The sequence below is a fragment of the Mauremys mutica genome, chromosome 5 (genome assembly GCF_020497125.1).
Source record: "Mauremys mutica isolate MM-2020 ecotype Southern chromosome 5, ASM2049712v1, whole genome shotgun sequence".
In the NCBI taxonomy this organism is placed as follows: Eukaryota; Metazoa; Chordata; order Testudines; family Geoemydidae; genus Mauremys; species Mauremys mutica.
The window spans coordinates 35,242,626-35,266,166 of NC_059076.1; the positions used below are offsets into that span (position 1 = coordinate 35,242,626).

Genomic DNA, 23,541 nt, shown 5'->3' on the forward strand with positions numbered 1-23,541 from the left:
TATTAATATGACAGGCCCCAATTGTGTTTAACACCTGCATGAAACTTCTGTCTGGGAAGCATAATTTATTCACCTAAAGATACATAGCATTCAGAGATGTGAGTTAAAACAACAAAACACCTACATGTCTGAATCTTAGCTAAATCTTTTCCTTTCCTTGAAAGTTCTGGGAAGCTTCATCCAGCCTAGGTACCCTGACTTCCAGGCTGGGAAAGACACACTGCATTCTTCTTCTCTGTCTCTCCCACTTCATCTCTTCTGCTGCTTCCCACTCCTCCCCACTCTTCCTTCTCTAGGCAGGTTTTTTTAACTGATGCTCATTTTGATCTCTAGGCTCTGGCTTTGGCAAAACTGCTCTGTAACTTGGCTGGTGCCTGGAAGCAACATCTTTCCAATTAATGGCTTAGCCACTGTTATCTTAACTTCCTTGAAGTTGTTTAGCCAAGTGGTGGTGTTTCTATTGTTATTTCACTTTCTGTTTGCTATTGCTAACGGCTCCTTTGATTTAATTCTGTGTAATCAGACTGAATAATATCAAGCAGGTAAACCGAGGTATATATTCTAGTCAACACAATACAGATATCTCCCTCATTCTCCATACTTGCACACCTGAGGTTTTAATAAAGTTGATGCAACCTGAAATCAGCTGTCTTTAAAGGGACTCTTAAAAAACAACAAGGAGGTGGGGGAATTTTTTTTTCCCCATATACTGCACATGCCTGAGTCCCCTCTGTGACATTTGTGGTTTTTACACTCACAACTTCCAATTAAAAAAAATTCTCTCTTTCAGGCCATGGCTACACTTGCAAATTTGCAGCGCTGCAGCAGGGTGTGAAAACACACCCTCTCCAGCGCCGCAAATTGCGGCGCTGCAAAGCGCCAGTGTGGTCAAAGCCCCAGCGCTGGGAGCGCGGCTCCCAGCGCTGTACGTTATTCCCCACAGGGAGGTGGAGTATGGACAGCGCTGGGAGAGCTCTCTCCCAGCGCTGGCGCTTTGACTACACTTAGCGCTTCCGCGGCAGCGCTTTGAAGTGCAAGTGTAGCCATAGCCCCATTGCTGAGTGAAGGGCCGAAACTATGGAGTGAAACTGATTCTGCTCAAAGTGCATTCCAATGCACAAAGTGAACTGCATGTGAGACTCTTAGGTTGATAAGTTTAACATCAAAGTAACTGTGTTAATTATGTTACAAGTTTTTTTGTCGGGCTGATTATTATTTTTACATTGTCATTTGAAAAATAGGGAAAAGTGGAAAAATCAGCTTAAATTTTCAGAAATGACCCATGATCATGGGTGCCTCAATTTTTGAGGGTCTGACTGGGGCCTTATTTTTTCCAATGGGTGGGTGTCTAAAATCAGGTCCTTTTTAAGAGGTGTCTAGTTGGACACCAACCCTGCCTTAATTTTCTCACCTATGTCATAAGGCTGCTTAACTTCCAGTGTGTTTGTATGCATTTATTAATGCATTTTACAAAATTATAGTAAACCAGAGTTAGCAATTTTTGACTGTCAAGTGAAATATTAATTATGTAACATTTTTTTTGCAACGAAACCTTAGTGGTGGGCAAGTAGACTTTGGCTGATAAAAGGTTTGACACTTTTGCAACACAGTAAATGTTTCTCTTCTGTACAACTAAGTGCTTGATAAGTGCTGCTTTATCCTTTGATTGCTTTGGAAAACAAAGAATCTGGATACTAAGACTAAATTCTGAGTGCAAGTATGCAGCACACCTTTCATTTCAGATTATACGAGAGACTGGGAATAAAAAAATACTGCATTTTCTCTTAATCTTTTCCAGCCAACTTCATCATTTTTAACTTCCTGACTCTAGGGGCAGGTTTGAAAGGTTTCTAAAATGTATTGTCCATAGATGCGAGTTTAGCATAAGGCCAGAGGTGAATTCCTAACCCCACTGAATTCATTGGCCAAACTCCCATTGACTTCAGTGGGGGCAGGATTTTGCCCTAGGTGAATACCCTGGAGTTTCTCATTCTTATGGTAAGTATGACATTAAGACTTCAAGCTTTTGCAGTTAATTTACAATAACTAGTCCACTAGTCTCTCATAACCTAACTCCCTTATTGTTGTCAAGAAAAATAAGACTTCCAGCATGTAGTAATGAAGTAAATCTTTAAAAATTAAGAGCACATGTAGCTTTAGAATTGTCATGCTGTGGGCTAGTTTTGTGGGAAGCTGACAGTTGATAAGATTGCAACTAAACAAACATATGCTAAATGTCTGACCAACTCAGTTGTTAATCTGTTTTGATACATATTTTCTGACTGAACTACTTGAACCCATATGTTGGTTCTCTAAATATTATAGTAGTAAAACTTAACTTTTGAATTAATTGAATAATATACACTAGCTGTTTTGATGTTTTTGATCACCTTCCATCACATTGAACTTTCCCAAGCATCTGACGTACAACTAACAAAAATGTTAGTGGGTACCAGAGGTTAAAATGCAGATTTGTGCCGAAGTGATTTTTAGATGATCTTCTGATTTAAAAGGCAACATTGAACAAGAAGTGAAGAGCCACCTTTTACTCTCTGAATGTCAGTTCTGGAACCACATATCCTAGTATGTAAGGCTGTTCCGGCAGCCATAAAACATGGACTATCTTTAGACTCCAAGTATTTGTGTCTAGCGTCAATCTTTTGACAGATAGTTCTGTCTGTGTAGATTAGAAGGTTTTGGTACCGTTTTTATTAGTGCACATGTTGATTGTGTCACAACCAATTTTTAAACATGCTGGTTCTTTCTCTAAGACTTGGTGCCTAGATTACTGTATAGCAACCTTGTATCTCATACAGGAGCACAATCTCAAGTTTTTTATTCTAAAATTTGCCCCTTTAGCACCAGTTAAGTGTAATTACTTGAACCGTGTGTCATGGAATGTGTAGCTTGTATTATAACTTGTTAGAAAGAGAAGATTGGGTTTGCATATGCCTTTTGGTAACCCTTTGTTAAGTGTGTATTCTTTATCCTACAGGGGGAGTGATTAACCTGTCCGTGCCTATAGTACTGACAGCTAGCCGGGAAGACAAAGAGAGACTGGATGGGTGTACAGCTCTTGCATTGGTGTATGAGGGGCGTCGTGTGGCCATTCTTCGTAACCCAGAGTTTTATGAACACAGGAAAGAGGAACGCTGCGCCAGACAGTGGGGAACAATATGCAAGGAACATCCCTACATCAAGGTTGTTTGAAAGCTGTGTTATCTAACTCTAATTAAAGTTATCCTGTTTGTAGAGTTATAGTTGCAAGTGGAGTAGAATTGACACCGGGAACTGTTTACCTTGACCCAAAATTCTTTGCTCTTCTGTTTAATTTTTAGACAAAAGTACAACTTTTTCTGTTTGATGCAGCTGATCTCTGTTGCATACTCTTCACTTGTTAGTGTGGCATTCTAACATCAATGGATGATCTGCATGTGAAACGTATAGAATGTGCCATAGAATCGGCAATAGATCAGAGAAGAGATCCTTGGGTACACTTAGGAAATGCAACCTTCTGTTCAAGGTGGGCCCAGATGGGTCATCAAAACTACTCAAGCAGCAGATGAACATGGTGCATATGGAGTGTATCTATCCTTTCTGAATATATAGTGGGTGGTTTGAAAGTATTGAAACATTGTCTCCCCTCCCATAGCGATAATTATCTTTCCTGTTTCCTTGCACTCTGCCTACCCCAATGCACGTTCTGATCATTGAGTAGTCTTCATGACTGTGTCTTAAGGTTTGTAAACTCCTGTGTGTTAGGGTTTGTAAGCTCTATGTGGATACTGTATTAAAGATTACCTGGGTTATCCCTAGTGGAGATATTTTTTGAGTAGTCTTGTTGGCATACTAATGACTGAAAACCAGCTTATTTTTTAAAAAACTCAGACTAACTGTGACTTTGTCCTAAAAAAAGGAAAAGTTATTGATATGTTTAAAAAAAATATACAACTAATACTTACACAAACTTGAAAACTGCACACTGCCCTACTTTACATTAGCCTTTTTAATAACATAGCGCTGTTGGACATTCTTGCGGGAGTATGACTATATCTGGAATATTGCATATTTAGCTGCAGCTAAAATTATTTCAATGATCATGCATTCCGTCCTGTACAATGACAGGTCCTGTGGATATGACAGATGGATGGTGAGATTGCAAGTTCAGTGAAAGCTGACAATTATATCGGTTAAAGAAATCCAAGACAATGGAATGCATACAACAGGTGAATGCCACCTTATAGTATGCCACCAATCGCAATATGACTTGGTTAAGATTGGTGTGGAAAATATGGGCCCTCTTCTCATGTCTGCTTGGCAGCTTTGCACCACATTGTCAGCCCAGAGCAGTAGATCTGGCCCCTTAGAATTCCCCTTAGTTAAGGGGACTGTCTAGGTATCATAGTAGTTTCTATATGTTTTCCACATGCCCACTTTTTTCTGCCCTTGGGCCTCCATTTCAGCAGTCCTTTTTTTTTTTTTTTTTTTTTTCCCCAGAAAAGGGAATCGTTTTGGCATTCTTAAACTGCAGTGATCCCTCGCTGTTGTAATGGTCCCTTTGGAGAACTGGAAGCACAACATAAGTTAGATTTGCCATCAAGTGCAACTTGGCTGGAGCAGATATTCTAGGCTTTGTTACTTCAATATCCTGATTTGTGCAGTTTAAAAAAAACACCCTTTCCCGTATTACTGCCTTATTGTAACATTTTGCATGCAGGTGTGGCACAAATTTTGTATTCTTCAAATTCCATAATGCTGGAATTTAAGGATAAATTTGTGCACACAATTGCTCTTTTGTACAACTGGACAGTTACTGGCTTAGTTGCTCATTTGTGTATCCTCACAGAAAGGCAGCTCTAGCCTTTCAAGAACATGAATTTCTTACTTGATTTCCACACATATACTACTTCTCTGTCTACTTAAAATTTGCCATACATTAATATTTGCTGATAAAGGATGAGATGACACTAATAGAATACTTCTTAAAAGTTATAAATAAGTAAATACCTGTTATGACACCGATCAATAAAAGTCAAGGCAAAATAAATCTAAAAACTTTTAAGTTCCCTAAGATTCCACTTCTATTCACAAATGTAAATCATTGTAATGGATTAATAGTCATCCAAAACTTTATTTCCTTATTTGCTACTAAATTCTTGTTGTTACTTATTGATTTTGGGTTGACCAGAGTTTTTGTAGGCTTCAGTCCAATACTGGGAGTGAGAAGTTTGAACAACAATTAAATGGCATGTGACTTGAAGTAGGAAGCTTCCCAGGCATCCACATCTTTTGGCTGTGGATGTTGCGTAATTACACTGGTTAAGATGTTAGCTACTTTACATTTCTATGCAGCAATGCATTGTGCAGTATTTTGAAGAGAAATACATGCGTCAGTCACGGATTAGTTATTCTCACCTTCTTTGCCCTACACTATAACTGATTCAGATCACATTTCAGTGATTTTAAAAATTACCACTTAGACTCAGAGAGTCTCTATAAAATAGAATTAACTCAAAACAGATTTTGGCCATTACATTGAAGTGAAATCCTTTGGATGGGATGCTCAGGACAGCTGACAACTGTCTTCTGTAACTGAAGTGTTTTTGTTTTAATTTATATGCTGACAAAACCTCTTCTGCTCTTTCTCCTAGATGGTGATGGAGCAAGGGGACTGGCTTATTGGTGGAGATCTACAAGTCCTTGACCGTATTTATTGGAATGATGGTCTTGATCAATACCGTCTCAATCCTGCTGAACTAAAGCAGAAGTTCAAAGAAATGAATGCTGGTGAGTCACTTTTGTAGCTGTATTCTAGTATTCTCCGTATTATCCAGAAGTTTACTGCTGCAAGACTGAATGGGCTTCTTCCCTAGTGGGAACAAACATCATTTGTGGGACATGTATTTTGAAAATGCTTTCAGTATCTTGGAAACTTGAAATTCTGTCTTCCAAATGGAAAATGGACAGACATATTATTTTTAAAAATTTGGGTGAGCTGTGACTTGCCTAAGGCATCATAGCAAGTCAGTGACCACTGAAGTCCTGTCTTCCCAGAACCCTTCAGAAACCACTAGACAGATGCTCCACAACTACATTCCACAACTCAAGAAAAGAAGGTAACACCAGATTGTGGTGCAGCATGATTTTAAATAATCATAAGGTAGATGTACACTCAACCTCTCCCCAGTATACTACATAAGAACGGCCGTACCAGGTCAGACCAAAGATCTATCTAGCCCAGTATCTGTCTACCGACAGGGGCCAATGCCAGGTGCCCCAGAGGGAGTGAACCTAACAGGCAATGATCAAGTGATCTCTCTCCTGCCATCCATCTTCATCCTCTGACAAACAGAGGCTAGGGACACCATTCCTTACCCATCCTGGCTAATAGCTAATTATGGACTTAACCACCATGAATTTATCCAGTTCTCTTTTAAACGCTGTTATAGTCCTATGTTCCCAGCTGGATAAAAGAGTGCAAGTCTGATTTTTTTGTTTGTTTGTTTTAATTCAGTTCTTCAGAAAGAATTCACTAAGCCATTGCAATATTGAGCCAAAAAGGTAATCTTCAAAAACAAGACAGTGCCTTTTTTCTCCTTCCAGATGTATAAAGAGAGCCTGACTGTTTTCAAAACTCTCTGCTTTTGTTTGTTAGAAATAATGTGTGTGTGTGTGTGTGTGTGTGTGTGTGTGCGCGCACACACACACAGAGTTAGAGGACTGGATTAGCTTGACTAACTAAAGACTGAAATCTGAACTAGTTGGAGAGGAAGCTATTTTTTGTCAGGCTGTCTAAAACTGTGTGTGTCTGATAATACCTGTGAAACTCAGACTCCTGACAAACTCTTGATGGGATGGAGGGGGTGGGTACATGGCTTTTTTCTGTGAAAGATTTGACATGCCTGATCTTTCAGTTGAATGCCAAGAACGCTCCCACTTCAGTTCCTAGTCTTCAAAGAAGTCCTCCAGCAAAAACAGGGAAGACAATTGGTATTTCTAATGGCTTGAATGGCAAAAAATTAACCCTTTCTTGAAAATAAAAACTTTCAGACCTCCTTTGTACATCATAAAGAAACCAAAAAAGCAAAAGTATAGTTTTTTTGCAGGTCACCTTTGATGACTGCCCTTTAAACGAGCCAAATATTATTTGTGTTCTGTGTGTTTAATTCTTTGGAATGCCTTTAGTGTTTTTCCTTACATATTATCTTCATTGCCTTTTACACTCTTTTTAATTAAATCTATTCCATGCTGCTCTTTGGGAACAAAACACATGAGCCTTGCAAGGAAACTAGCCTAACAAAAGGTATTAGCACTCTTTTGAAAGTATTTGGGGTCCAATTACTAGCTTCACATCAGAGAAAAGTAACCACCGTGTGTTAGTTTATTTGTTTTCCGTTTTTAGAGGTTCGTGTTAGATAAATAAGTAACAGACCAAGTGGTAATGGCTTGGCAGTATAGTTGTTTGTTCTTTGCTCTTCTAGCAGAGCAGCAACAAACAGGCTGCTAAGAAAGCACTATAAGGTGTGGGAGAGAGAGGTGAAAGATGGAACCCAAATCAGCTAAGGTCTGGGTTCTGTTTTATAATACATTAAATTGAGTTTTCCCATATATACAGAGTTTGAGATGTAGAATCCTTACTTTAACTCTTAGTTATCCAGTGAACAGACAGTTGTCTGACACCTGAAAAGCCTGTTATCCTGTTATTCATTGTTTCCTTATAACAAGGTGGTGGTGCTACTGTGCAGTCATACGTTATCCTCATGTACCTCATTGATTTTCAGTGGAAGGAGAAACACCGGGTTTTTTTGGTTTGATGTATTGTTGAAATGACTTTAAGGTAATATTAACTCTAGTCTACCTGTGTCAGCTGCTTACACTGCATAAACTCCACTATGATGATTAAAGGTGGAAGAGACGTATTAGGTTGTGTCAAATCCCTTTGTAAAAGGTAGGCTACATTCCTTTTATAGTGGGGGCTGGAGGAAGGGGAGGGAAGGGGCAGGAAGCAAGGTGGGATATTAGAAGAATTTTATTGGCATCTCCGATGTTCTGAAGACTGCGTGCTTCCTCAAGTTTATGGGCCGGTTATTTTGTAGGCTAGTTCATTAAGACCTCCGTGTCCAAAGACCTTTCATGTTCTGGAATCACTGATAATGTGATGCCTGTTTGGTAGAGTTCAGCAGCAAGCTACTGGATTTGGATCACTCTGGCAGCTTTATATTCAGCAAATGCCATTGCTGTTGCGTATAGAGAAAAGTTTGTGTATTCGATAACATTTTCTTCTGTGGATATTATGTATTCCTAAAACAAAACCAATATCTTCAATTTCATCCAGAATCCAATAGGTAGAGCCTTGAGTAGATACAAAATTTATATCTGCGGATATCTGTGGAGATACCTGTAAATGAGCAAGACCAGCAGGGCCATGGCCAGCAACCGTGCCAGGAACTGCAGCAGCAAAAGCATCAGCAGGTCAGGCCGCCACTTGCAGGAGCAAGTGCCCAATCCCGGGCAGCTCTACGGCATGGCTGTACAGCCCCTAGCCCTACCCACTGGGGCAAGCACCAGGTTCACCAGCAGCTGTCCCTGGTCACGCTCCTAGACAGGAGACGCAGACCACTGCATGGAAGAGACCATGGGCCCAGTTAGCTTTCTGTGGACCATGATTTGAGAACCTCTTGGTAACCAGTGCAGATCATGGATCACGGCTGCAATATGCTCTTGGAGAGATTCCCCACTTAATAAGCAGACTTGTTTTTTAGTCTGTTTTTCTGAATACATTGAAGGGGGAGTAGCTCTGTGTAGAGCTCATTGCAGTAGTCTGATTTCTGGGTGATTAATGTAACTGTATAGGCAATCCATTATTGACACAACTTGATAGCCAAAACCTGGACTTATTTTTTGCCTCTGCCCTGTGAGTAAGCTGTGACTCCATGCTGTTTGGCTAGTTCCAGAATGCTGATTAAAATACATAGAGCAGCGATCACAATTTAACATTGTTGAATCTTGCAGCCCACTGCTCATGGTCTGAACTTCGCAAATAGTAACTCTAACCATTTTGGCCCTTTTTTTCTTCCCATAGATGCTGTCTTTGCATTCCAGTTGCGCAACCCAGTGCACAATGGCCATGCTCTGTTAATGCAGGATACCCATAAGCAGCTTCTAGAACGGGGCTACCGGCGTCCAGTTCTGCTCTTGCATCCACTTGGTGGATGGACAAAAGATGATGATGTTCCCCTGATGTGGCGTATGAAGCAACATGCAGCAGTACTGGAGGAAGGAATATTGAATCCAGAAACAACAGTGGTGGCCATATTTCCATCTCCCATGATGTATGCCGGACCAACGGAGGTAGATAAATTCTGAGAGTATAAAAACAATTCCAGTGTTACTCTGTAATGTTTTGTATTATTGCGCTGTGTATTATTGTGCTGTGGTTAGTATTTTTTTTTAAACTGGCAGTTGAGCCTTTAATAATAATCTTCTCTTCCTTAGCAAACAGCACCACAGAAATCCCTTTCCTATCCAGGCAAATATCCATGTTTCTATGCAGTAATTCCTGTTTGTTTTAGAGGGTTTAAAGTGGGAGATGGGAGACAGAGCAGTGTCAAATTTTTAGATGCTGTTTCCTTTTTTACAGTTAAAAAGACATGATGATGTATTATCTCTTCACCTTTTCTTTTTAGATGAAGTTGTGAAGTCTTTTAACATATTGAATAATTGCCAAAAAACAGGATTTTAGAGATCACAGTTTTATGTCCCAATTAAAAATGGGACAGTGAGGTGGGTGGATGGGTGTGTGTCTTTGGCAAACTTAATCTAGGGAGAATTGCTTTACAGCGTTACATAAAATGACTATGAAATAACTTTTGGCAAGATTTTATTTAGAGGTTTGCATTCAAATTGAACCCGCTAGAGGTTGTGGGATGCAGTGAAGAGAATTAAATGTTGACATTTGGGGGAGATTATTTGACTCGGGGGACATTGGTTCTATATCTCATTATGATTTTTTTTTTTCTTCAGGCCATGGGAAGTTCAGATACTGACTAGGTTCACAATAACTGAAAATTAACCATCGGATGGCGTTTTGATGGACTTAGTCTAGTTACCATAGACAGGGAGTCCACATAGCAAAAATCAGCAGTCGCATTTAATGTTCGGTTCCCTCTCATTGTTGGCAGGCAAGGTAGTTATGGAGACTGAACTGCCTTTTGGCCCACAGAGAAAGGTAGCCCCAGATCACAGTTGAGTCATGTTAGCCAGGCACCATGGGAAGCTTGAGCTGTTGCTTGCGGTGGATGTGTTGCCACCTTTCACTAAAACTAGACTCGTGCAGTATTTTAAAAAAATTCTCCGTTTCGACATTAACAATATTTTTGCTTTTGGCTGCTTGTTGTACTGTGTTGTGGTTTAAGAAACCAAACAACCGTAAATTAAGTTGCTTATGAATACAATGTCCCTGTTTCCATGTTTTCCAAGTGCAAATCTTGAGTGTGTAAGAGGGATTTGAACAAAACTACCCACAGCCTTCAGTCGTGATATTGAATAAAATAAGAAACATCTCCTACTTTATGCAGCATTTCCAATGACCTCAGAAAGCAGCCTGCCAGTAATGTGTTGTAACCAGTTAGGGGAAAAAAAGGAAAAAAAAAAGACACTCTTCCTTTAATCATTTTCTGTAGGTCATTTAGAAGACATTGGTACCAGATTTGTTTCTTTAGTGCAAATGATTTACAGAACAACAGGCAGCTGTTGAGCCAGTATGGTTATCAACAGGATGTACATGGTTTTCCAGTCTGTAAAGATTTAATGGGCATGTTTTGTAGGCCTCAATTTAGCATTTTTGTACTTTAAAAACCTCTTTTTATGGTGTGTTGGGTAACCAGCTAGGAAACTATATTTGCAGTCCTGACAGTTATCTCTGAAGGAAAAGAATCAATTCCAAAAAGGGTAAATGCCATATAAAAACCTTAACTGCTTCACCCACTGGGAAACATGACCACATGCCAAGGTAGGGCTGGCTCAGGCTTTTTTGCTGCCCCAAGCAGTGAAGGGGGCGGGAGGAAGCTGCGGTCGGCGGCATGTTGGCGTCAGCTCAACCGCGCTGCTTCATTCCTCGGCGGCAATTTGGCGGCAGGTCCTTCACTCCAAGAGGGACTGAGGGACCTGCTGCCGAAGACCCAGACGTGCTGCCCCTTCCCATTGGCTGCTTCAAGCACCTGTTTCGTTCGCTGGTGCCTGGAGCCGGCCCTGTGCCATGGAATACGAATGCATTACACTTGGACAATAGCTGCTGATTATTTTCTTGCCTCTCACACTTACACTTTATATGATTCTAAAACTTTTTGAAATTATTCTAATGAAACACCAGTGGTATCCTCCACCAGGTCTCATTGTGGCTGAGATTTCTTGGTTGCTATTAGACAATATTAGCTATTAGTATGATAGTAGAAAACAAAATTTTCCTTTAGAGATCAGGAAAAGCCCACCAGCTGTACTGGCCCATCTGCATGTTGCTTGTGTAAGTGATGGTGTCTTTGTGGTGTAAATGTGTAAAATAGCAGGCATGCCTAACAGACTTCAGATGCTTTCTTTGCACCCATAGCCCTCATCAGCAATGGAATCCGGTACATGTGCTGTCTAGCTGTGGTCAAGGTGAAAATTCATACCAGTTGTACAGTGGTAATTCAGTAATTTGTTTCTGGTTCCAGTATTTGCACAGTACTTAGATACTATATGAGCTCCCCTCTTAAATGTTAAATCCTATATTTCTTGCCCTGTTAACACTGTTAAGACTTGCAGTATAATTTAATGCAGAATACAATGTCATGCATAGTAATTAACACAAAGGATATTCATCTTTCAATAGGATATATGAGTATGAAGCAGCTGCAGAAGCAGGCTCTTGACTCTTAAAACTGTAAAAATGTGAATTTACATTTTTGCATGTAAATGTTTGGAGTAGGAAGATGATTATAGGTGTCTGCAGCAGTCTGTTAAACCTAACTTTTTGCTGACACAATTAATTATTTCTAAACTTGCATGTTTATAATGTCACAGTAACATAACAGTCTCGCCCTATGATGGATCTTCTGTATTACTTTTTCTCAGTGGTTGCCTGGTATTTTTCTTTTAAGACATTTTAATTACTGTCTAACTGAGTGTGTCTATTTTATATTATGTATGTTAGTTTATAGTTATTTTTTAAATTTTGTCTTCACATTATCAAGTGCAAAATTCTGTAAGCTACACTCTTGGAGTCTTAAAAAGTCACCTGCCCTGCAGGGAATTTTCTAACTTGCAGGGTGAATTCTATTGATTTCCTATAAAAGACACACCTTTCCTCAAGATAAGTAGAATTTTAAGGCCTCAGGACTGTACACTGAACGAAAATGTGCACATGCACAATGTGCTGTACTTGTTAAGCTGTATTTAATTTTCCCCCACATGTGCACATCAAAAAGATGTTCCGATTAAAGTGCAAAGGTTGACAAACATGAGAATATTTCCCGTTAAGGAGATAAATTGATATCCGCTGAACTTCTCTATCATTTTTAGTCAATTACTTACTTTATATTGTACAGCTAAGCCACACACTGAAAATATTACAACCAGCAATGGAACAAGAAAATTTGCTTAAGATCTGATGGTATAACTGGTTATCCTAGAAGCCACAGAACTGTTACTTGGTTACCAAAAAATCTAGTTCCGTAAGAACCAAAGATATTTAATTGATAGGTGTTACTTTGTCCTATCAGAGATTACATCATAAAAAGACTCCAAGTGGTTTTACTCATAGCGCACTTAGATTGGGATTTCAAAGGTGAGGGAATTAGGTGCTCAACTTGCAGTGAAATTCAATGGGATTTGGATGCCCAAATCCCTTAGGCTTATTTTGAATACTAGGAAAAATATCTAAAACGTACATGGAATCACAGGATATGTTACACTTTGGAATCTGGTAAGTATTACTTGCAATCTGCTATCCACCTATTATGTTAATGAGGATTTTCTACAGACAAAAGTTAAACGAGTTCCTCAGTTCTCTGAAAACAGTTCTCTGTGTTTGGCTGTAGAGGAATGTCAGTTCTGTTTAATGTGGCATAGCCTGTACACAGAATTTGCTTTTTAAAGAAAAAAAAATTCTGCCTTCAATAAATAGCTTAGCTATAGGGGGAAAAATGTGACAAAGTCGAGCTGATGGAATGAGTGAAGCACTTGTAACTATGAACTTTACAAAAAGTAATGTAGGAAAAAAAAGTTGTCAGTTTTTAAAATGTGTGTGTATATAAGTGCATATTAAAAACAAACCAACCCCGAAATATGTTTTAATATGTCAATGCTGCTTTAAGATTGAAATTTTAACAAAAAGTCAGGAAATGCAAAGGTAAAGTTTCAAATAAGTGTTATTTCCTCACTTTTAAATTCAGGATATATTTCAGTCTAAAAAGTAATCAGAAATAGTGCACAGATGCAGTACGGCTGTGTTTAAAATTGCTGTGGGAACTGTAACTTTCACATTTTCTGACTGTTAAGATTTGCAGTTTTAAAACTATTTCTCTTGTTGTAGGCGAACTAATTGTAGTAAAGTTGTATTCTTTTAAGTTCCTGAATCTTTCTCTTGACAACCTAGTCTGCCTGAATATATTGCTAACAGAAATAGCAGTAAGAACAGGAGTACTTGTGGCACCTTAAAGACTAACAAATTTATTTTAGCATGAGCTTTCGTGAGCTGCAGCTCACTTCTTCGGCTGCATAGAATGGAACACACAGACAGGAGATATTTATACATACAGAGAACATGAAAAGGTGGAAGTATGCATACCAACAGGAAGAGACTAATCAATTGAGATGAGCTATCATCAGCAGGAGGAAAAAAAACTTTTTGAAGTGATAATTAAGATGGCCCATAGAAGGTGTGAGGAGAACTTAACATAGGGAAATAGATTCAATTAGTGTAATGACCCAACCATTTCCAGTCTCTGTTTAGGCCACAGTTAATTGAATCTAGTTTGCATATTAATTCAAGTTCAGCAGTTTCTCTTTGGAGTCTGTTTTTGAAGTTTTTTTGTTGCAAAATTGCCACCTTCAAGTCTGTCACTGAGTGGTTAGAGAGGCTGAAGTGTTCTCCCACTGGTTTTTGAATGTTATGATTCCTGATGTCAGATTTGTGTCCATTTATTCTTTTGCGTAGAGACTGTCCGGTTTGGCCAATGTACATGGCAGAAGGGCATTGCTGGCACATGATGGCATATATCACGTTGGTAGATGTGCAGGTGTTCGAGCCCCTGAAGGCGTGTCTGATGTGATTAGGTCCTATGATGGTGTCACTTGAATGGATATGTGGACAGAGCTGGCATCGGGCTTTGTTGCAAAGATAGGTTCCTGGGTTAGTGTTTATGTTGTATGGTGTGCGGTTGCTGGTGAGTATTTGCTTCAGGTTGGGAGGCTGTCTATAAGCGAGGACTGGCCTGTCTCCCAAGATCTGTGAGAGTGAGGGATCATCTTTAAGGATAGGTTGTAAATCTTTGATGATGCGCTGGAGAGGTTTTAGTTGGGGGCTGTAGGTGATGGCTAGTGGTGTTCTGTTGTTTTCTTTTTTAGGCCTGTCCTGTAGTAGGTGGCTTCTGGGTACTCTTCTGGCTCTGTCAATCTGTTTTTTCACTTCAGCAGGTGGGTATTGTAGAAATAGCAGTGACTTTGGAAATAGACAAAGGTACAGTATTTCTAGTGTATGTGACATGGGGAATACCCATCTTCTAAGACTCTAAGGGACAGATTTTCAAAAGAGCTCAGCATGCAATAGCTCCTGTTTAAACACCTAAACAAAGTGGACAGATTTTTCATTTGTGCTCAGTATCTGTTGAGACTAATGGGAGCTGCTGGGTACTGAACACTCTTGAAAATTTCGCTACTTCATTGAGGTACCTAAATAGGTGCTGAGCTCGTAGAACAAATAGCCCCAGTTTTGAGTACTGAACACTTCAGAAATGATGTCCCTACATCTTCTGGATCTTTATAAGAGCAGCCATAATGGGTCAGACCAATGGTCCATCTAGTCCAGTATCCTGTCTTTTGACAGTGGCCAATGCCAGCTGCCCCAGAGGGAATGAACAGAACAGGTAATCATCAAGTGATCCATTCCCTGTCACTCATTCCCAGCTTCTGGCAAACCAAGACTAGGTACACCATCCCTGCCCATTGTGGCTAATAGCCATTAATGGACCTATCCTCCATGAATTTATCTAGTTCCTTTGTGAATTCTCTTATAGTCTTTGGCCTTCACAACATCCTCTGGCAAAGGATTTGTAGAGTTCCAGAGGTTGACTGTGCGTTGTGTGAAGAAAGACTTCCTTTTGTTTGTTTTAAACCTGCTGCCTATTAATTTCATTTGGTGACCTCTAGTTCTTGTGTTATGAGAAGTAGTAAACAACACTTCCTTATCTATTTTCTCTACACCAGTCATGATTTTATAGACCTCAATCATATTCTACCTTAGTTGTCTCTTTTCCAAGCTGAAAAGTCCCAGTCTTATTAATCTCTCCTCTTACGGAAGCCATTCCATACCCCTAATAATTTTTGTTGCCCTTTTCTGAACCTTTTCCAATTCCAGTATAGGCAACTTGCATGCCAAATGGAAAAACTTCATTTCCTGTGTTTGTCAGTTTGGGCTCTTCTGTATATCTTGAAGTAGTTCTTGGTGAGAACTGCTCTTTCCCACAGGAATAGCCGTATGGGATCAGACCCAAGGTCTGTCTAGTTCAGTATCCTATCTCCATCAGTGGATGGTGCCAGAAAGCTGCAAGCAACTGCTTGATAGGTTGACATGGGGTAATATGGCCCCATGAAAGTCTCATCCTAATCCCTAATAGCTAATCTGTCTTCAACTCTCGAAAGTTGAGATTTCATCTCCTTTCTGCTGCAGAGCTACTCTCCTCCTCCATCACTAATGGGTAATGTTACCCATGGAATTTGGATGTGGTCCAGTGTTACTGCTGGAGTCTCCAGGACTAAGCTTTGCCCTTCAGCTCAGGCCACCAGATCTTCTGCATCCAGTGGTATAACAAAATAGTGGTTTAGTTTCTCCTGACCATTTTGTCTTAACTTTAAGTTGTATTTGTTTTTGTGCAGTAGTGACTTTATTTCAGCTTCTCTGGTACAGCACCTGCCCCCCCTAACCTGCCCTCCCCCCCAAACACAGCAGAGCAGCCTTGCAACCATTGAACCAAGTCCAAGATGTGCTGTAGGCAGATTTTTGGGACCCTCAGGGGGCGAGCTGCCCTGCTATCATAAACCATAGACCCTCACTTTGCTAGGGTACAGGTTTGGGAAGGCAAATTGTGCCCAGCAGCTGTAAAGCACTCACCCTGCCAGGACATGGGGCTTTGACTCAGACAGGTGTGTGGGCAGGGTTGAGGCTCGAATATGGGAGGCTGAACCAGGAGCATGAGAATTTTCATGAAGAAAACCCCTCATCAGGCTGTGAGGGGCTAAGTTGTGAACTCCAGAGAGCCTTTCAAAAAAGGCAAAAGCAAACCTCCCTTCATAATGCAATAATTCATATTGTTAATGAGCAAGTGGGGTTTAACCCTTTGTCTGACTTCCCATCCTGAGGGGGATGTGTTTGCTGAGGCTTTTTTCCTCCCAGACACACTTTCACAGGGCTGGAAAGGATTCATACCTATCAGATGTTCAAAATCAAGACTTTTAAAAATCTGATGCAGAGAATTATTCACCCAGAGGTCAAAACAGACATTGCTATGGACATAATTTTACCATTGTGGTAAAGGTGTGCAAAGATCCAAAACTTCATGCTATCAATCACTTCCTGGCAGTGGTCATCCATAGCCAGTTATCTCCAGCAGCTAGGATTGCTGGTGCCATGTATCAGCTTCATCCCCAGGAATTTTTTCTGAGGGCATGGAACAACTCACTGGATGGAGTGGAAAATCAAGTGTCATTCCCAGATCATATCTGAATGTCCCTTTGTGGGAGGGTAAATACAAACAATATGCTGACAGGCAGTCCAGTTTTTCCATTAGACTTATTGCAGAAGCAAGCCTTGTAGGTAGGACAGCATAGTTGAAAAACAAACTTCCAGAATCTTAGAGTACACATCCTTTTAGTTCACATTGACAACTGTGTCAGTGGTGTGTCTGAACAAAAGCATACAGCCACGGCCACACGGGTTCAGACAGGGCTCCGTCAAGTCCACTGTCCTATCTGTGACCATGGCCAGTAGCATTTACTTCAGAGGAGTGTACAAGAAACCGTGTAGTGGGCAGTTATGGGGCTCCCAGGGGAAGTTTCCTTTCTCTTTTTGTTAGAGGTTGGTTTGCTTATGATTGAAGCATGAGTGTAGCGGGTAGTGGGTAGCGATCGATCCCCGAATGTACTCCCCGTCAACTCCGGAACTCCACCAGGGCAAGAGGCAGAAGCTGAGTCGACGGGGGAGCCGGGGCCATCGATCCCGCGCCGTGAGGACGGAAGGTAAGTCAATCTAAGATACGTCAACTTCAGCTACGCTATTCTCATAGCTGAAGTTGCGTATCTTAGATCGATTTTCCCCCCCTAGTGTAGACCAGGCCTTACAAAACCAAGGAGTAACCAGAGGTCAAAGCCTCTCTGTGGCAATGGAAGTAGTGTTCTGGAAAGAGAAGAATCTGCTGTTTTTCATGATAGTTCACGTAAAAGGTGCAGACTAGAGGAAGTGGGAAAACTGAAGTTCTCCTCCACTAGCCCGAAAGGTACATCAGACTTGATAGACAGTTACCTCTATTGCACTTTTAGAAAACTCCAGATCTCTTGAAACAAGAATTCCTTCATTTGAAGCTGGTTGACCTACAGCTAACAGCCTAGTCATGGGAAGAGAAGTGTAGTTCAGTAGAGATTCTCCATTCATTTCATCGGTATTTTGGGGGTATCCAGACAAAATGTAACAAGGAAATTTTATTTATTGATTAGATGGAATCACGTTTCTGGTATGAGAGGAAACAGAAAGCGATCTGGGACACGGACTGTCTCTTTATTTGTATACTGCCCAGCATGGTGGGGCCCTTCTATTATTGTAGCATCTAGAGACAAATAATCATAAAGTTTGAGGGATCCTGGCTACACTAGAGTTTCTCCAAGCCGATTGCTATGGTGCTTGGTTGTAGGAATCCAGTCTGAGTGTGTAACAGCCCTAATGGCATTCTTTATGCAGACAGATCAGAGAATCTGAGTATCATCAGAATGACAGATTAGACAAGCCTGTGGCTGGCCTTTCCAGGTGCCGTTACCTCTGAAAGGCAGGGTTTAGAATTAGTTGTTTTATCCTGTCATTGTAAGGAAAAGATTATTCTTATAGCTCCAGGATCTCTTAGACCCAAAATGAATTCTTCTTTCCACAGTTAGTGGGAAATAATTCTCGCATCATCTTGTTCCAATCCTTAGCACCGCTTTGGTCATCCTAGAGCTGTAAAGTTATATTTCAAGCACATGCCAGTTGTACCACTTTTATTTCATTCTATCCAAAATGGCACAGCCTAGGTCTTCAAAGTTGCTGCAGGCAAGATGTTGGACCATTTGGAATGCTAGGCATCCGAAAAACTATTTATGAAGCTCCCGCTACAGTGTTCCTAGTGGCCTTGCAGGAAGCCTCATCTGAGGAAGATTTGCAGAGTAGGTTTCCATTTCTCTGCAGAGGTATCTACTTGTAGGAGGTGCTGCTGGGTTCCCAAATAATTCCTTTAAATTACAAATCTCTTGCAGTATATGGGGGGAATGTCGGTTTCTGCCTGTAATTCTATTACAGTAATTAAAACTCTGCTTATCCTTTCACTCAGTGGTTCTGTGGTACACTACTTCCTATTAGTGATGAAAGAGGAGAAAAGCTGTGTGACAGAATGAGAAATTTGTGACCTGGTAATTCTCTTTGTTAGCAGATTCTCTCCTTATTCAACCTACCCTGGTGGTCTGGTAAATGACTAGAATGCAATTTGTAACAAATTGGAATTTTTCTCTAAAGAAGACTTGATGAACACTTAATTGCTTTAAGGTTATTATATATAAATCAAGTTATTATTTTAATGCTAATCCGTTGCTGGAGGATTTTTACAGTTTTGGAAGAACTCTTCTGGTGGCCTTAGCTGCTGCAGGGTGGGGCTTAGTGCTGGAGCCTACAGCAACACTGGATTGCCTCCAAATTTCTTAGGTAAATGGTATTAACCCAGTAGTGATGCATGAGGAGAGAAGCTGTTAACAGAAAATTATCAGGTAAGAAATCGCTCATTCCAGTATAACTTTGATTATGACCTAAAAGTCATTCATCAGAAGTTAACATTTTTCTATTTAATTGCTCAATTCTTGTAATTTGCTGACTTATTCTACTGTGAAAACTCCTTATGATAAAAGAAAAGGACGGTGGGGAATATGCAGTCCTTTGGCACTCTGCCTTCCACCAGTCTCTTTAGTCTCTTGCCATCTTGCAGAACTTGCTAATTGATCAAACTGTCTTCAAGATGCCAGATGCCTCCTGATCTACTATGGCCACCCAGTGCAGTTTGGAAGGCCAGGGAAACGCAGATGGAGAGTTGTTTTTAGTTTGACTTCAGTTTGGCAGAAGTAAAACTGCTGAAAGTGGGTAAATGTTTATTTCATAGTACTGATTAACCTATAGTAATGCTTGCAATTAAAATGTTTATATATGTAATTTTTTTATTGCTCTGATGGGATTTTTGGCAGCGAATTACTGGGCTGCATGTCTTTTAGAGGAGGAATGTATTTCATTTTAAAATGGAAATGTGGAGCCAGATCACATTTCATTGATGGAAAGACTTCCTTTGTATTAAAATGTCATTATACTATAGGCCAATAAATTACCCCAAAATAAAACATGTTCAGAGAAACTACTAAGTGTTCCCAAAAAGGATAACAAAAAAATTAGATTGCTTAATTTTTCTTCCCAACTGTGTTAAACACAAACGAACAACCCTTTTCTCCACCTCAGCCCCCCTCCCCCAAAATAATAATAATATAGTTTATTAGGATTTGCAGGTGGGATTTTCAAAAGTGCCTAAGGACCCAATTTCCAAAGGTGTTTAGGTGCTGAGAGATGCAGATAGGCACCTAGTGGGATTTTCAAAAACACCCGAGCAGGATTTCTGAGAGAGAGGCTTTGGGGAGCTTTGGATTTAGCAGTGATATGCAGAGGTGTTGAGAGCAGGGAGCCCAGAATCTCATCAGAGGTGCTCATAGCCACCTCCACTCTTGCTTGGTTCGCTGAGAGACAAAGCAGGAGTGCCCGGGGTGCAGAGTGCTTGAGCCATCTGTGCGCTACGTGTTCCCTACTTCCATGCAAAACAGTGCAATGTTTACCCCAACTGTGTGGTTAGAAATAGCCTCCTTCTTACTGGTTGGAGTATTGAATTGATATATTGAAGTAGATGGCTAATGTGTGAATCCTGTAGATTTTAATTAATGGTTTATGTTTCAGTGTGTTATACTGGGTGATTTGTTAACGACGGGAGTTTTTTAAAGTAACAATAGGTTGCAGTGTATTAATATGGGAAATTATTGTTCGTCCGTGTTACGTAAGTGATGTGGTGTTTTATACATAACTATTTTTCCAGTAATTGGCATTTATGGTTGGAGATAAATGTTGCACATTTTATGCTGAGATGAAGAGGACAGACATGTATTATGGTGGGTGTATCTGGGTGAAGTAATATACGTATGGCAAAACTATGGTGGATGGGTGAGCATTGAGTTAGGGATTTCTTGTGGTGGCTTTTTATTTCCTTTTTTTTTCTTTATTGTTGTATTGGTGATATATGCAGTTGAGCAACCGTACCTGCTTTTTAACATTTTGTTGGGACACTGTATATTCAGCTCATGGACTTTTTTTTTTTTCCTTTTTAGTACAAAATAAGAAGCATAGTTAATTGAACACTGGTGTACTTTTAAATATGCATTTCCGAATTTTGCTGATGAAAAACAACATTGTGAGAGAATGCATAATCTTTTAGGGAAGTGCATTTTAGTCCATCAGATTAACTTTTACATTTTGGGGAGAGTATTGAGGATTGCTCCTAGAAATTGTAATATTACGGAATGGAGAAATAGTGTGTGCTTGGGCCTAAACTATTGCTGTAATTTATTTTAGTATTTTATTACCCTCAAGAATACTCCAGGATATGTGCTCCCTCGTGTCTCAGATCAGTGTTCCAAACACTATGCTAAATTACTGTATTTTAAATGTGTAAAAGACCCAAAGCAATCTTAGATGTCCTTGGATTGCCTGGAGATGAAGCACCACTTATGGGCAATACATATAAAAATGATGCAGATAACTGATTTAATTTTAGGCTAGGTCTAGATGAAGACTTGTATTTACATGTTTAAATATTTGAGGAAAAACTTGTTTGTGTTTAGATTAGGATGTGGAAGTCATTTCTGTATTATCAATCGAGGCTACCTGCCTATGGTCATCCACTGTTTGAAGGGCGAGAGACACTCTTCTGACATGGCACGTTAGTTCAGTTACATTTCTTGATTTTTGTAGGCTTATCCGAACAGCACTTCTGCATTGCTCTCTACAGGCAGGTTAATTTTGACACTGCTGTTAAACATTAAAAACATAGTGATTTACACATTAGGTGTCTCTGTTGTAGTCTCTTGTCTTTTATAGTGGGCAATACCACATGTTTCAGAGGAAGGTGTAAAAAATCTCTGAAATATATCTACTTTAACACTCCAATTTTTCACCTCAAGGGGAAACTTTCTTCCCTAGCTGTTAAGCTTATGTTTAGAAGGCTGAAACATGATAACTCTTTTAACTTCATTGTTGTTAATACAACTACAGATATTCTTATGCACGTGAACAGCTAATCTGTTTTGAATCTGATTGAGCTATTTACTTCCACGCTATCCTACACAAGGGAGTTGCATAGGCTAATTATATTACTTAGCGTTTGCCCTTATAGATTTTTTTTTAATTTAGTGCCTTTAAATTTAGAGGTCCCAGCTGACCATTCCATTCGTTATTCATTCCATTCATCTGTCATGTCAACATATTCTTTCCAAGCTATGTAGTCCTATTAATCTCCTACAGAAGCTTCTCCCTGCATCTTAACATGACATCCCTAGGGCAACTACAGCAATTGGTTACATGGAAAAGTAAGCGGGAAGTATTCATTGTAGCCTGACTGTCTTTTAATGAAACTTATCAGCTGGCAATGGGAAAACCAGCACTGAGACCAGTCAGGTCTTCATGAACCTAATAGCAAGTGCTCTGTTGAACACTCGCTGATTTATGGCTTGAGAACTGCTTAGCAAACTGAGATGTAATATTGCTTTCATGCAAACTCTTGTTTTATATTTTGACTATAGAATAGCAACAAAAATATATACAGAGATGCACATCTTATTTATTTTCTTGGGACGCATGAGACACCAGAGCATAGTTCTGCATCATAGGCAATAGTGTTAGTTTAGCAGTAGCGATAGCATTGTTGGTCATCCCCCTTGCCTCCCCACAGCTGCTCTTTGTCTCCTGTTCATTTATTTTTCCCAAATTGTGTTCCAGGTTCAATGGCATTGCAGGTCACGGATGGTAGCAGGAGCTAACTTCTACATCGTGGGACGGGATCCAGCAGGCATGCCACACCCTGAGACTGGGAAAGATCTCTATGAACCAACCCATGGTGCAAAAGTGCTGACTATGGCACCAGGCCTCAAAACATTGGAAATTGTACCCTTCAGAGTTGCAGCTTACAATAAGAAAAAGAAGGGCATGGATTATTATGACTCTGAACAGTAAGTTGTTTTAATTTTAAAACTAAAGCATTCTGAGTAAAAAACAATTTTTTTTTTTGCTAAGTCTTTCAGCATTTATTACCTAGTTTTTGAATAAATAGAAGCTTCTCAGAGATAAGAGGGCTTGGTTTGGGAACACTTAGTCTCAGTTCACACTTCTTAACTTGTTTTATGATCTTCGTATAGAAGAAATTATTTTAAGCTCCACCTCTTTTGAGGTGGTTGTTCCCTCTGTGTGTCTAAAAACAATTTCTGTATATATATTACTGTTGTGCCTATCAGTGCAGTGCCACTGTAGGTGGAGATCATTTGCCATTTCATTTCAGCCCACTTTCTTCAGGAGTTTAAAACACAGCTGCTTTCATTTGATGATAGTTGATATCGCCACAAGCAGCAAGGGTAGATGTCTTTTTAAAAAGACAGCATAAATTAGGTACATTATGTCTATAGCATACATCTACCCTATACTACATCTGTATGCTATATGATCTATCAGGTCTCAATTATACAGGCAGTTTGCTTGCCCTGATCACGTGGCCTGCTGAGGGGTGTTGTGTGGCATTTCTTCCTCCCCCCCCCCCCCCCCCAGTGGCTAGCCTTTGTGAGAGCTTCCTGTCCCTTCTGGATACTGACCTGGTCTATCACTCAATCTACCTCATGCCTCAGCTCCCCTTCTGTAAAATGGGAATAATACTTCCCTACCTTCCAGGGGTATATTGTGAAGATAAAATCAGTCGGTGATTT

The 23,541-nt window shown here is 40.0% G+C and overlaps 1 protein-coding gene across 3 annotated transcripts in view; it reads left to right on the forward strand.

The window, feature by feature from the left end:
* PAPSS1 (3'-phosphoadenosine 5'-phosphosulfate synthase 1) overlaps positions 1 to 23,541 on the forward strand; it is a 76,412-nt gene that overhangs the window by 40,102 nt on the left and 12,769 nt on the right. For all 3 annotated transcript variants that reach the window (XM_045019551.1, XM_045019550.1, XM_045019552.1), the window contains exons 8-11: positions 2,996 to 3,201; positions 5,652 to 5,787; positions 9,083 to 9,351; positions 22,568 to 22,797. In XM_045019551.1, the coding sequence (XP_044875486.1) occupies positions 2,996 to 3,201; positions 5,652 to 5,787; positions 9,083 to 9,351; positions 22,568 to 22,797 (841 nt within the window). The remainder of the gene's footprint in view (positions 1 to 2,995; positions 3,202 to 5,651; positions 5,788 to 9,082; positions 9,352 to 22,567; positions 22,798 to 23,541) is intronic.